Source organism: Lepisma saccharinum, chromosome 11 (genome assembly GCF_977018435.1).
Source record: "Lepisma saccharinum chromosome 11, izLepSacc3.1, whole genome shotgun sequence".
Classification (NCBI taxonomy): domain Eukaryota; kingdom Metazoa; phylum Arthropoda; class Insecta; order Zygentoma; family Lepismatidae; genus Lepisma; species Lepisma saccharinum.
In genome coordinates, this window is record NC_139239.1 from 83,785,766 (window position 1) to 83,800,112 (window position 14,347).

At 34.2% G+C, this 14,347-nt stretch overlaps 1 protein-coding gene across 9 annotated transcripts in view; it reads right to left on the bottom strand.

Moving 5' to 3' along the window:
* LOC145994950 (paired box protein Pax-5-like) overlaps positions 1 to 14,347 on the bottom strand; it is a 288,640-nt gene that overhangs the window by 3,490 nt on the left and 270,803 nt on the right. For 5 of the 9 annotated variants that reach the window (XM_083131471.1, XM_083131468.1, XM_083131467.1 and 2 more), the window contains 3 exons: positions 11,927 to 12,031; positions 6,439 to 6,684; positions 1,160 to 1,279 (listed from right to left, as the gene is read on the bottom strand). In XM_083131471.1, the coding sequence (XP_082987597.1) occupies positions 1,160 to 1,279; positions 6,439 to 6,684; positions 11,927 to 12,031 (471 nt within the window). Of the gene's footprint in view, positions 1 to 1,148; positions 1,280 to 6,438; positions 6,685 to 11,926; positions 12,032 to 14,347 lie in introns of all 9 variants that reach the window. The other 4 variants (XM_083131472.1, XM_083131469.1, XM_083131475.1 and 1 more) reach the window with 4 other exon arrangements.

Here is a 14,347-nt window from a genome sequence, read left to right on the forward strand (position 1 = left end):
ATGTCAGTATAGTTATTGTGTGTTACCTTAATGCAAAAACAAACTGTTTAGTCAAAATAAGTTCCTGGATCAAATAGTTTCTTCAAATATCCAACTAAATGTTTATAGTTATTCATTAAATATGGAACTAAATAATTAGAATAATCCAACGTTTTTGCTTGTAACATAAAGATTTTGGAGCATTGCTTTTGTCAAATAAATGGTTCTAGTGCAGTAAAGTTGAATAGTTTAATATATAAACATAAAAATGTATTTAATCTTAATATTAGAAATACTGATTTAAATTAATCTAAGTTATACTTTCTTCCTTCTTCATTTGACAGAACAGAACTTACAACTTTGAAACGTTAAGAAGCACCGAAATATAACAAATGAGTAAAAAAAAAAAAGTAAATTAAATTTTCCCGTTTTAAACAGAACAATAAACAAATAAAATGCAAAATGTGTTCCAGGACTTTGTCAGACCTCTATACTTGCAGTATTCGTTGTTATTTTAGTACGAGTCTTGAATAGAACGTAGGTTACCAATGAAGAGTGAAATTTGAATTTAAACCTGAATGTAAATTACTCTTAAATTACAATATATTAGTATTGATGTAGACGTTGAAAAAATCTAAAAGGGTTGATTGAAATTTGATAGCATTGAAATTTATTGATAGTTCAAGTTAATATTTGGAGACACAATTTTCCTACGAGATAGTGGATATTTGAAAAAAAGAAATGTGTGTATGTGTGAAAATTTTTGCAAATTTCCCTATATAATTGATGTTTATAATATGGATTGAATCAAGATTATTCTGTATGAATATTGTAATAATGGGGTTCGAGATTCCTTATGACTGAAAATTGGTTCCGGTAAAGGTAATTTTAAGGAAATTTTAACTAAAGAGTTCATGTTTTAATTAGTTGAAAAATTAAATTAGGAGGGACAAACCAAACCTATAAGTAAAGCTGAATCGAAAATGTAAATTTCGAAACTTATTCGAAAAAGTTTTCCTTAAGGGTTTTAGAGCCATAATCTATTTCGAAAATAGTTCAACAGATTGGAATTATCTGAAGGTCTTTCGTCTGGAACCTTAAACATAATATACCGTAAAACTAAACAGAACAGAACGTTACAAAACAAAACAAACATACTGTATACTCACTGTTTACTTACTGAGCAACCCGCCTGCGCCGTAGCTGTATGTTCCGTACGATGTCGTGTATTGTGTGTACGGAGAACTGTACGAGTAGTCAGCACCAGGAACCACAGCGCTGGGCACCGCACCTCCACCTACTGCAGGAAAAAGAAAACAACTGTTACTTGCGTTCGGTGTTAACATCAACTTACACTGAACATACTGTAATTGTTTCATGCTATCAGATAAAGAATTCATTTGAATATTTTATTTTATTACTAGTTGTTTATTGGATAACGTGAACGTGACACAAATTTCTCTATCTCTTCAGAACACAAACACGCACACACATACAAAGCACATACGCACTTACTCTAAAATTATTTGCATATATGTATTACGACTTAATGACGAAATTGACTAATTTTTCATGCGTTTATTGACGATGAAATTATATTAAAGCAGGGTAAAATAAGACTGGAGGAATAAATTAATAATAAAACTTAATACAAATGAGATTTGTAATCGGTTACATGAGGTTTGGTGAAAAATGTTTTAACTTTAATGTAATATGCTGAGTAAATATACGCGAGCGTTAAGTTATCTTGGTTTTCGGCTTAGAGTCCTGGTGAGTGCTCCTACATCATCATTCATTTTTATCGTCGAGATTAGGCAAAAGTGGCAGAAGAGTGGCATAAAATAAAAATGCATAAATTAAAGTTTAGTCAGTTTAGGTTGAACATCGTGTGAACGTATTCGGCGCTATTCCATTCATTATTATTGCCCCTTCCAGTTTTGGCAGGAGCAATTACTATATTATTAACAGATCGAAATTTAAATTCCTCCTTCTTTGATCCAAAGTTAGCCGACCTGCGTGGCGGAGTGGTTATCAGAGCGCGCTAGGACGACATGGGTCCCGGGTTTGAATCCTGACCTGGGCATTTGTAATCTTTGTGCGTATCCCTTCATCAATTTCATATCATTACTCATCCTCGTTGTCGCGATTTGCCAAAAATGTTAGAAAAGCGGTACTAAATAACAAAAATTAAAGTAAAATCAAATCCTTTCAAAATTACTCTAAGGTCTAATATAGTTCCTTAGGTAACGATAATATCCTGGTAGGTCAGAAGTAAACTTAGACCAATAGACCGTGTATCCTAATGTTAACGCTTTCGCCTTTGGCACGAGAGTGTTCTGATTCGATTCCCGGTGAGAGCCCCAAAATTTTGCTGTTGATACTGCATCATGAGGGCAATTGGCCAGCTACTTGAAAGGAATGAAAGCGGTTTTAGGCCTCAAAAGCGACAAATTAGCGGCGATGGGATTCGATGTTCTGGCCGTTCATCACCCAACTAAACTTGCTGTGCTTAATCCTCAACGGGCCGTCAACGCCACTATATTTTGTGATTACTTATGCAGAATAATATCAGTCAATTTCGATGTTCAGTCGTAATATGTCTCCATTAAGATAGCATTCAAGTTTAAATAAAAAGTTTAAATAAAAAAAATAATACATTGTTTCTTATTTATTTTGTACTAGGCAGACTAAGGATAAGGCAAAGAAATGATTTTATAAAGTGTCATCATAAAAGTGCATTGCATACATCTTATAGAATAATGCTACATAAATGTACTCCGTCCTTCATATTGCAACGAATATATAATAAAACCTATGTTATTTCACTTATGAGTGGATTAAACAGGTGTAGTTGTACGTGAAACGCAATAACAAGACAGCCACAACTCTACAAGTAACTAAAAAAATGTAATATCTGTTTCTACTAAATCAGTGATTCTCAACCGGAATCAAAAGTCATCTCTGAAATGGAGTTTCGTGGCATTTGGTAAGGATTGGAAGTGTGGGGTGGTTATGGTTGATGCGGTACGTTGGACACTATAGTACAGGTGTTGGCTTCGGTTGAGTAGCTAGGCTCTCCTCAATTGGCAACCTCCTCTGCGATATGTGGGTCCAGTAATAACATCTTGTCTGAATCTTGAAAAAGGCATACAAATATTCTAATGATCTGGTTGAAGAAGTTTGGACAAACATTTTCTTTAATGAAATCCATGCAATGTGGTGATCAAATGCTTCGACTAACGTTGATATTATTTCAGGAAGTAATATTCAAGTACATCTCATTGTTTTCTATACCTGCGTGCGTGCGCACCCCTCCACACACATATAAGGACTATTCAAAATGAATGTTGTAGTTTTTTTTTTAAAAAATGCTACGTAATAAAATTCTCGTTTCTTTTATCTCACAGTGTAGATGTTGAGACACCCTGAACGAGTTTCTTCGGCAGCGTACTGGTAACATTGCCGCCTTGTAAACAAGGGGTTTCGAGTTCGATCCCCGGTTGAAGTAGTACAGGTGCACAGTGGTTTCATCACAATTTAAAATACGAGTCCAGTCCCGATTAGTATATTTAAGTAGAAACTGGACTTTAAACAAACCTCTGAAATTGGCCATACTTCCTATCGAAGGCCTAGTCTTCTCCATATTTCGTGCAGAACAGAGGCTTGGCATTGGGAACGGACCGATATCGATGAGCCTCGTGGATGCAAAACGTCTGCTCAAGCAAGTTGTCCGGAGAAAAATCTTTTAGCAAGGGATCAGCATTTGAATGGGTCACTCTCCGATGATGTCACTCACTACAGAAAACTTATCGAGAGATATTTATGTAACTTTCTTTGTTCACTTACCGGGTGGAGGCACATTGTGGTTCGGATCCCACTTAAAACTATAGGTCCAGTCCCGATTAGCCTTACTGTGCATAAAGTGAACTTAAAACAGCAAATAAATCCAATCCAATCAAAAGACTCACTCTCTTGTCACCTGTAAATGTATTCTGGGAGAGACACCTTTTCACCGGAATCCATTATTTTTACCTGCACCATAACTTTTTTGGGCGCATGGATTTCCGGAACTCCAGACTAACAGTCCGACCATGGGAGACGCATGTGGCTCAAGTGAACGAATGGAAAAACGCGAAAAGGGAAGTAAGGGAAGCTTTTGGCTCTTTGTTTTCGCTCGCTTTTTACTATAGTTACGTTACATTTGAAACTTCACTTTTCTGTAAGGAGCAGGCGATTTTTACGGAATCTGCTACCCATTTGTTCCACCAGCAGGCAATTTTGCCACTGAACTCATTCAGTTCGCGTCTGCGCACTGACGTCCAAGATCGCAATTAACGCAGGCAGACAGTATACTGTCTCGGCCGCCATATTGCGAAAGGTGTCATCTGAGTGATATGCGAAAAGAAACACATCTTTTAGACCTTCTCTATCCACAACTAATGTTGCAAGAAATTTGTGTATAATGCACGGCTCTCTCCCCAAATTCAAGAATATAAATATTACTTTTCAATAGCCCTCTACTTCTGAATAGCCTTAAGTGAATCTATGTGATACCTTATTTATTGAGCAACCCTCGTATCTATTAGTATGTAAAAAAAATAAGCAAGATGCACAATGTGGTAATTGTAGTATTCTATGCGGGAATATATTTGCAGTTGATTGACATTTTACTCAAATGTAAATTTATTATTTTGTTAAGTCCTGTTCTTTTATTGGGCTCAAAATTGTCAACCAGTTTCGAACATTGCAACGTGAATCTTCACACATGCGTAAGTAAGTGCCAGATACTTACACTTCCTGTGCCCACACAGCCTCAGCCAACACCTGCACTTTCATTAGGTGTAATATCTTAAAACATTGAGAGAATCGCTGTTCTAACTGTTCCATGTATCATTTTTACCACTGGAGGAATATAAAGATGAGGCATACGATTAAACATGACGCAATAATAGCAATGGAGAAGCATCGTGCCTGATGACATGAGCTTACATGTATACAGCTTTCTATTTAGAATCAACGTTGCTAAGTACTTTCGTCATTACAGACCCCGCTCTTTACGTAATCAAGTGCGATACTTTCAGATTCCTTAATTCTTGTTATGGCTGTGTTGCTATTCGTTTATGCAAAACCTCCTTTCGTAGAACCTCTATGATTTGAAGAGAACACAAATTATGCATTCTACTTGGGCCTTCGAATATGATAATACTGATTTTCTTTTATGTGAAATCAGATTCCTGAAGGTTATACAACAGATTGTTCACACTGTGAGTATTTCAATTCCTATTGTTTTTAAATACAGCTTGCATTAATATGCCTCAAATAGTTTATGACCAGACCAGATAAAAAACATTTGTGCAAAATGTACATTGGAATGTACAGAAAACTCAGTAATATTCGAAAATATGATTGACTTAGTACACATTAGCGCATTTCTTTCGCTTCATGATTTATAAATGTAACGAAATGCATAATTTACGTAAATTTTCTTTTTGTATTGCTCGAATATTGATATTTATGGTACCAATTCCCTTCCTTGTAAGTCATGGCATACCCTTGCATATGTCAAGCATCTATCAGTTGTTTTCATGAACATGTTTTACTAGGTGGTTAGTGTTGCCCACGAGACGAGACTTTGGCCTGTCTCGTCTCGTGGAAATGCTGTGAAATGCTGTCTCGTCTCGAAAATATTCGTTTGTCTCGGGACACATGGTCAATCTCGTCTCGTCTCGAATTTTTAAAAGCTTGTCCCGTCTCGTCCCGTGGGCAACACTATAGGTGGTAAAGCAAGAGTATAACAATTAGTCATGAACAGCAGCATATACATTTTGGAAACTTTTTCCGAATTCTAGGCATGTGCAAAAGAAAATTCAAATATTTGGTTCAGTGGCAGTATACTGCGGATTTAAATTGTTTTACTCGTGTATTTCTTCCCTCTTACATATTCAGTGTAGAAGATAGTGTTTTAGGATGTTTGTGCATTCTAATTTATCATGTTAAGCAGAAAGTCTGATCGATGAATCTATTAAATATAATTTTAAACCACGATTCAATATTCCTTATCTATAAAATGTGGCTGGGACCATTCTGGCAAAATAACGTGAATTCGTTCCGTTTCTTCCTGACGCAAAAGAAAAAAAAAGAAATGGTAAATTATCTATAAAATATAGTACTCTTCTGAATATTTTCCTTTAGGTATAGACAACAAATATCGCTTACGCGTAAGTCGTCGTCGCATAAATATTAGGATGAAACGGAAAAAAAACACGTTGGTTTGCCAAGGAGCCATAAGAAGCTTCATGGAGCTAGTGAATGCCGAGGAACAAGAGTTTGTCCTTTTCTGCTGCATTCATCACCCAACTTCAGTCATGCCAATTTAGTTATCGAAAGTTAATATGTTACCTGTCGATTACTGGAGACAAATTAGGTTAGTGACTGATTGAGTGCGTTTGAAACACTTGCCTGTGTACTGTCCGAAACTAGGAAGAGTATTATAAGTTGAGCTGACTGGTGAGACTGGCTGTAAGACAGTTAGCGTACTACTTGAAGCGGGCGTGTCATTCTTCATTGGGGACCCACTAGGAGCGGGGTCGGCGGGGAGGGAGAGAGGAACCGAGGGGGATACGTGGCCCCCCGTGACCCCTCCCCCGCCGCCGGGCGGCGTGCTCATCATAGGCGAAGTGCTTAGACCGCTATAAGTGCTGCTTTCTGTTGGGCGTGCAAACAAAGCATATGTAAACAAAAAAAAAACAACTACCACACAAACAACACAACAAAGAAATAGAAGTTTTGAGAAAGAAAAGTAAAGCAAACACAATGAATGAATCACATGTAAGTTATCATACTAATATTACATTACATTCACGTGCAAATTTAGGTATCTGTGACCTTATTGTGGGCATTTTTAACCTGAACTTGGCGAAACAAATAAATTATACTGTTGTAGGAGCAGACCTTTGCGTGCCAAATGACTTTTTCATTGGGTGACGCGTGGTCAGTACATCGAATCATATCGCCACTGTTTCTTGTCTTTCAAGGCCGAAACTAAATTAAATTTGTTACTAAATCTTTAATAGATTCGAAAATTATTCTCTTAATTCAGCACGTATATATATATATACAAGTCATTTCCTATAATTTTTTGATGGGGGCTTTTGCCTTTTGGAACATTTAATAAATGTATAACTGTCGACTGCGTCTATATAATATTTATTTTGTTATCAGTCAATATTTAAAAAGAAGTATTCGCCCTTAAACACAAAAAAATGACATGTTTTCTTTAATGTTGCTTCAATTTTAATATAATATTTCACTAAATCAGCAGTCCATTTAAGATGTCACAAAAAACTTAAGTTTAAATAAGAATAGCAAGTAATAATTGGCACGTAAGGAAGTTTTAGTGAAACTTGGACTGCTGATTTGGTATCTTCGTACACAGAATAACAGTAATTAAAGATCGAATTACTTGGCTCATGAACGTACTTTTACATTGTCCTTTGGAAAACAAAACATCCTTTCCATTTTCATTAGTACGAGAAATCCAGTAAGGAAATCAATATTTTGTAATATTTCGTCAAACTAAGATAATCGAGTAGTTTACGTATGCAGCTTTTCAAGTTTTGGAAGTACTTCCTTTCACCGACGGAATTAAGACAATTTCTTACTATATCTTTAGCATGCAAAGATATGAATATGATTACATGGCAATCTTTGTCGTGTAGACGACGCACAGTGTGTCTAATAAATGGTACTTTTAAACAATCCAAAATTAGGGTTTTCATTGATTTGAAAAATGTAGGTTCATTCCTCCTGATAACATTTAAATATTCTGGATTTCTAAAACAATAATAATAATAAACAAGTTTTTGATCAATGACGAATATCCCTCAATTTTAAGCTTAAATGCATTGACTTTCTCAGTCTGACAATGTTTTCTCTACTTGCAATCGTTTCGTAAAAGCTTTGTGATTGGTGAATGCTTGCTGCCTTACATTATTCTTTAACTCTTAACGAGTTGGCCTTTCGAATTCTTCAGTAGTTCGGGAAAGTAATATATTTTAGCGATTGAGACGAACATGACTTGCTGATTCGCGGTGATGGAGTAAGTATGATGTCTGAAAGCTACGCGGTAGACCTAGGTTCAATTTCCGGGTTCAGGGCAATTGAGGAGTTCTTCCGTTGATATTACTACATAAGCGGTCCAGGGGTTTCCCAGCCTGTGATCGATAGGGCTTCACACATTGAGACAGGAATAATGGTAGCCGACAATGTGAGAAGCCTTACCTCCGCATCCTAAGCGCTTTTTAGGCCTACAGCAACATACAATTTGTTTGAATTTGGTTGTTCAAAGCATCTTTTCTACCTCTTTAAGTTGATCGCATCAATGTATGACAATTGTGTAAAATACAAGAAAGGACAAATACGATGAAACACTCATGTTCTAGCCGGGATTCGTACAGAGGACCTTCGACGGCGAAATCGTATTCTTTACTTTACTGAAGTACTGTTGACAATATGCATATAGATTTGAAGACTGTCGATGTTACGGTGCAAATTTGGAATCTGAAATTTTCTGTGTAATCAGTTACGTATTTACAAGGATACTGCGCAGATGCGTTCTTTAGAGGTACGCGGTCAGATTACTCAAAAGCCCCAACTGCATTGCTGTAATATCTTTGGACCTGAATTCATAATTTATGTACAGTGCTTTTATAAAATAAGAATTTACAAATAAACGTGATGATTATGATGATAATTTTCTTATTCAAGAATATTTAAGTGGACCTGAGGCCCAAGGGTTCCCCTTTTAAATACTGAACTTGATAGAACAAAACAATTATAAATTTCGTCTTGTGTATGTTTAAAACTAATTTTATTGAATCTCGCAAATATTTAATGATGTCCTTTTGCATTCTTGTCAGTTTCGTTTCAGTCCAAGTAAAAAAGTACTTTAATACTTTAAATACTTTTTCGTTTATTATTGGGGCCTGATTGACCACGCCCTGACATGTGTTCAAGAGCAGAAGTTAGACAATCCATAATTTGGTATCCTTACATTTGGAATAGCATTGTAGTCATAATTAAGCCAATTATGAATGTCATAATTTTCACGCACACTTTCAATATATAAAAGCACAGCAAATTTAAAATTGCTATTCTCGTAATGGAATTTCACTCCCAGATATTTTATTTTCCTTGACTGCCAATATTACTTTGCCACAGAAAAAGGTCACAGTTACCTATATAATTAATTATATTACTAGATTTCAAACAAATTTAAGATAATCGTTTTATTAAAAGATCTAAATAGCGCAATGATCATCGAAAGAGCAACCAAAACAAATTACTTTATATCCTACGAACTAACTATACTGAATGAAAAAGCATGCAATTACTGATGTGAGTTTAATTAATCAACAAGCAAATTCAAAGATAAGCAGTTTACGAGAGCTTGCTTGTTTTAATAAATATTGATTGGTCAATATTAAATTTCAAATGAGGAAAGTAGTATAGTATATGTATAATTATCTTATAAATACTTAAAAGAAATCATAAACTGCATGTCAACTACTACATTTTACAGTTCAATATGAAAAGTCAGACAATATTCTAGTGTAAAACCTAAGGTATATACTTTTCAATAGACTATATGTCAGATTCTTTATGAGAACCCTAAATATGTAAAAGAGAGGAAAATCGACATCAATACAATATGCATTGTAATGTTAATTTTTTCCACTATTATTCCTTTCGATTAGAACTTAAACAGGTACCATTACTAAGAGTTTCTTTCAGTTTCATATTTGGAGCGAAGGTAGTGCTTCATTTTGTATAAGCGTTGAACTTTTAGTTGATACCTCATACTGGAAAAAGTGGTAGACTATTCTTACAAAATTTCCTAGCGTCATAGACTAACGGTTAGTTTAACGCACATCATTTTCAATTGTATTCAAGATAAAAGTCAAATGTAAACGCGTCTGCCAATGCAATAAAGTTTAAAATGTTTTTAAAAACTACATAGATTTATCCCTCGCGAGATTATAAATTCGTATAGATTTTCAATATAACTAAATAATTTACCGTATATCTAATGATAATTTGAGTAAGAAATAATGAATTTTAAAGAATTTAATTATCGACTGAATTATTAGTAATTTGATGAGAAGTGAAGATTGTTCAAAGTGTTCTAAACTAATAGTGTTAATGCATCCACTTCCACCACCATGCAAGGAAATACTAGAACTTATGTCATTTACGAAAAAAAGGTAATTTCTTGAGCCCATTCCGTAACATGCAAATGAAAGCAGGCATATCCCATAATGCAAATTACTTTGAGTTGATACATGCATAATAAGAGGTTCGTTCCATAGTTCTCCATGACGTGCAGATATGCTTGTGAAAAAGTTGCGCTCGCACCACATTTCAAACTATAAATTATCTTCACCAGCCAGTATACCAAGGTCGCTTTAATACTTCTTTTTTGTATAATGTTCCAAGCACAGTGTTCTTATGTGTCCATAAAACTTTGTCACCAACCACATATACTCCTCTTATATCTACTTTAAGTGAATGAATCATAGTCCGTTACAAAATTTGCATAAGCTAGTATTTTGGACTGTTTGATGAGGTCTTGTACTCTGTTAATAACAAACACCAGCTAAAATCTCCAAAGTGATGTGTTTTCAAGAGCATTGGAAGGTGAAAAATATTGTTAGTAGAAAATATTCTTAAGCTAGGCTTGAAGTCTGTTAGTGACAAATTCAAAATTGAAAGTACAGATTGGATCTGTATTTACGGTATTCATAATAGAAATGGAAGAATTCAAATGCGTTTTTGAATGTTACTACGTGGAATGTACATTACAGATTTTAATTTATAAAATGATTGTGATTTCATATGACAATTTTCCGTGAAATGTAAAAAAGTTTAGTTGTGAAATACCGCGATTTGAGTTTCAAATAATACTTCATTTTGCTTGCAGAAATCTTACCGAATTCAAACGTATGGCACGGGGAATATACGTATACTAACGCATATTTAAAAAGGCATGATAATAGCAAATTAATCCTATTTCTGTTGTAAAAATAACTTTCTCTGAATGTTATAACGTAAACAGGTAATTATTCTAATTATCTACGTAATTTTTTGTTAGAGATTATAAAAAAGGAAAGTTATATCAGAAACTCATCGGGCAAACAGTGTTCAACGCAGAAAAAGAAAATTAGAATCGTATTACGAAGTTCATAAATAATTTAAACCTTACAGAAGTGCTGTGTCACAATTGTTAATTGCCTTTCGAAAGAACTTTTTTTTAAGGAATGTTTAGAATTAAATTACATGAAAGAAGAAACCGTAAAAGAAGTAGCTCCAAAGAGAATTTTTTGCAAAGGTTCGAAGACCTCTCAAGAGGAAATTTCTCTTCTAACTTTATGAGAAAGAGCTACACATTTTGAGAGCAATGTACGTCAGACGCATTTGTCTATTTAATAATAAATAAATACATTTTAAAAATAGACATGTTGAACACAATACAATTTTGTTTTAAATCGTGTGTATTATTATTGCTTATAAACTTTACGATATTTCTATTTTTTCAGTCTCATTTGGTGTACTTGCAATTTATAAAGTTCTTGAACGCATGTAAAGAAAAACATTACTTTTATACTTTGTAGACCACGTATTTTTTCTCGTACTAACTGCCAAGTGTTGTTTACGTCGTTATCTTTAGCGTATATTAAATATTGTACATGACGCTTAATATAATATTTTACTTGTAATTTATTGCAATTGATACTTCCGTATATTGATTGAAAACCTTAAAACTTACTATTCGTCAAGCATAATATTTGTGTTACAGAGAAAATAAATATTCATTTTTTCCCGTTAATTCATCATTACACACACACACACACATACAAAGATATCCGCATTCATACTCAACCATCATTACCTTGCTGGTAAGGTGACATGGAAGGATCCAGAACATTTGGCGAACCAAGAATGGGCTTCATTTCCTGCATACTGATTGGTGCCAGTGGCGTCAACGTACCACTTCCTGTCGAATACAACCAGGTTCAAATTAGATCCTTTTCTGCCGTTCGTCAAACAGTCTCTCGGATTTTCATTTCGTTTTATAGCAGAAAAAATTTAAACACCTGACAAAGCTCATTGGTTCAACATCTTATAAATAATATCTTATTTATTCATCAAGTACAACGAGAAATAACAGAAAGCAAACGTATTAATACATATTTATACAAAAATATGGAGAAAAGTGTGAATTCAAATATGTTGATATAATGAAGATTCTCTCGGGATATCGACCAGGTGAGTTGTGGAAAAGATTCCAAGCTCTCGAGAGCTGACATCACTCTCATCTTCAGAGTAGAGGTAAGCTTCAAGACTTACTTCATGTTGATATAAGTTTTAGAAAAATAGTGCAATTACAAATAAGGTTCTTAAAATAAAGAATGCAAGTCTATAGTAGTCCTAAATAAAGAAAAATATAATAAAACATGACACACCGAACAAGGATCATATTATAAGACTTACTGAGAAATTCAAAGTCGATGAATGTACACTTGTTTCTAACATTATATAGCAAAGACAGAGAGATAAATGCACGTAACTTCTGGTACCTACCATTGATAATTGTTCGTGAATTCTTATATATGTATGAATGCGATTAAGTTAATGAAAACTTTTGAAGCTAAAATATATTTAATTTAAATTAAGAATACACTGAACAGACTAAAGCTACCAATTCAATTGATTTAACTTGTCCTACATTTCATTGCATATTTTATGATGGACATATAATAACTGACAGTATTCTTTGTTAAAAACTACATCAAGAAGCAAAGTAATGCTGTCATTATCGAGGATGCATCGATTAGTTTGAATAGGTAGTGGTGGTAATACGAATGCAGATGTATTTTTTATAAGACACTTTATCATAGCGTTGATAGAATTAGCAGTATAAGGCTTATCTTCTGCGTTGATGTAAATATTTAACATGGAAATGTAACTGTAACTGTAAGTGGACCCAAAATATTATTCTATAAACAGCCGAGTCGATATGACGAAAATTAATGCACTTTGTACCCCCTTACATGTTTGCATATCATCAATAAAAAAGGGTTAAATGTTGCCAACCCTTCAGTGTAAAATGGGAATATAAAAGAGTGCTTGGTAAAACATTTCATCATATTTCTGGAACATTTAACATGCACTGTTCATTTTCCGTTATTTGCATGCAATAAAATTTATAATTGAAGTAAACCCAATATATTGTACTTTGATCAGCTCCCACTAAATTAAACCAAACTTTATATGTAACAAAATGTTTCACTATTTTCTTGCTAGTGCTATTGTTGTGCGAGTGTTACATTAATATTATTAAGAATGCACTTATATTCTACGAAAACATAAAACAAATTTAAATGAGAGATGAACCAATGAACTTTGATATTACCATTACATTTTACACGCTTTCAATGCTAATTAATGTAAGACAATTAATCCAGTTGTGAAAAATAAATTTCTTCTGCACCATCAGAAAAACAAAGCCAACCGCACCGTGACACCAAAGGCCAAGTACATGTGAAATTGCCCCATTCTTGCAAACAAGCCATGCTATTGCAAGATATTCTATGGTCACCCAACACCAGTCATGTTAATGTTCTTCCAGAAAAAAAGTTTCCTAATATTATTTGCTGCAGTCACACTCTCAGGCATACGTATGAAAAAATATCACACAAGCATACTCGTTACATAAAGCAGTGCAAATTTTATGAAAGCATATTCATTGGATAGTAATGTACATAATAGCGTGTTTGCAAAAGATAATATTATGCAATTCTTTAAGAATTGAAGATTGACATCTGTCTACTTTACAGGTCGTTAAATGCTAAGGTTTTCACGTACAGAACAGAAAGTGCTTACTGGTAAGTAGAGTACATTCTAGTTGCAATTAAATTTTAATATAAACTTTGAAGATTTTTGTCACAGACTAAAAAAATTTCTCAGTATGAAATATGACGGAATATGGCATTTACATTGTTTTCTTTGTCTGCAAATTTACATTGTCCTTAATTTTTTCACAATAATTTTGATTGTTTATTTTACTTAGCTTTTCTGCCAGTTTTGGCTAGTCGCGAAGATGGGGGTAAGTGGTGAAATTGATGAATGGACACTCACACCCATGCTCAGACAGGGATTCGAATCAGGGACCCCTGGCGTCGTAGCGTACTGTGCTAACCACTCTGCCATGAAGATCGGAATTATCAAGAAAAAATAGGTTTTATGGAGACATTCTTGATTTCTGAAGCATTATGAAATGAAGTGAAAAATACTATCAGTGAATATGTCT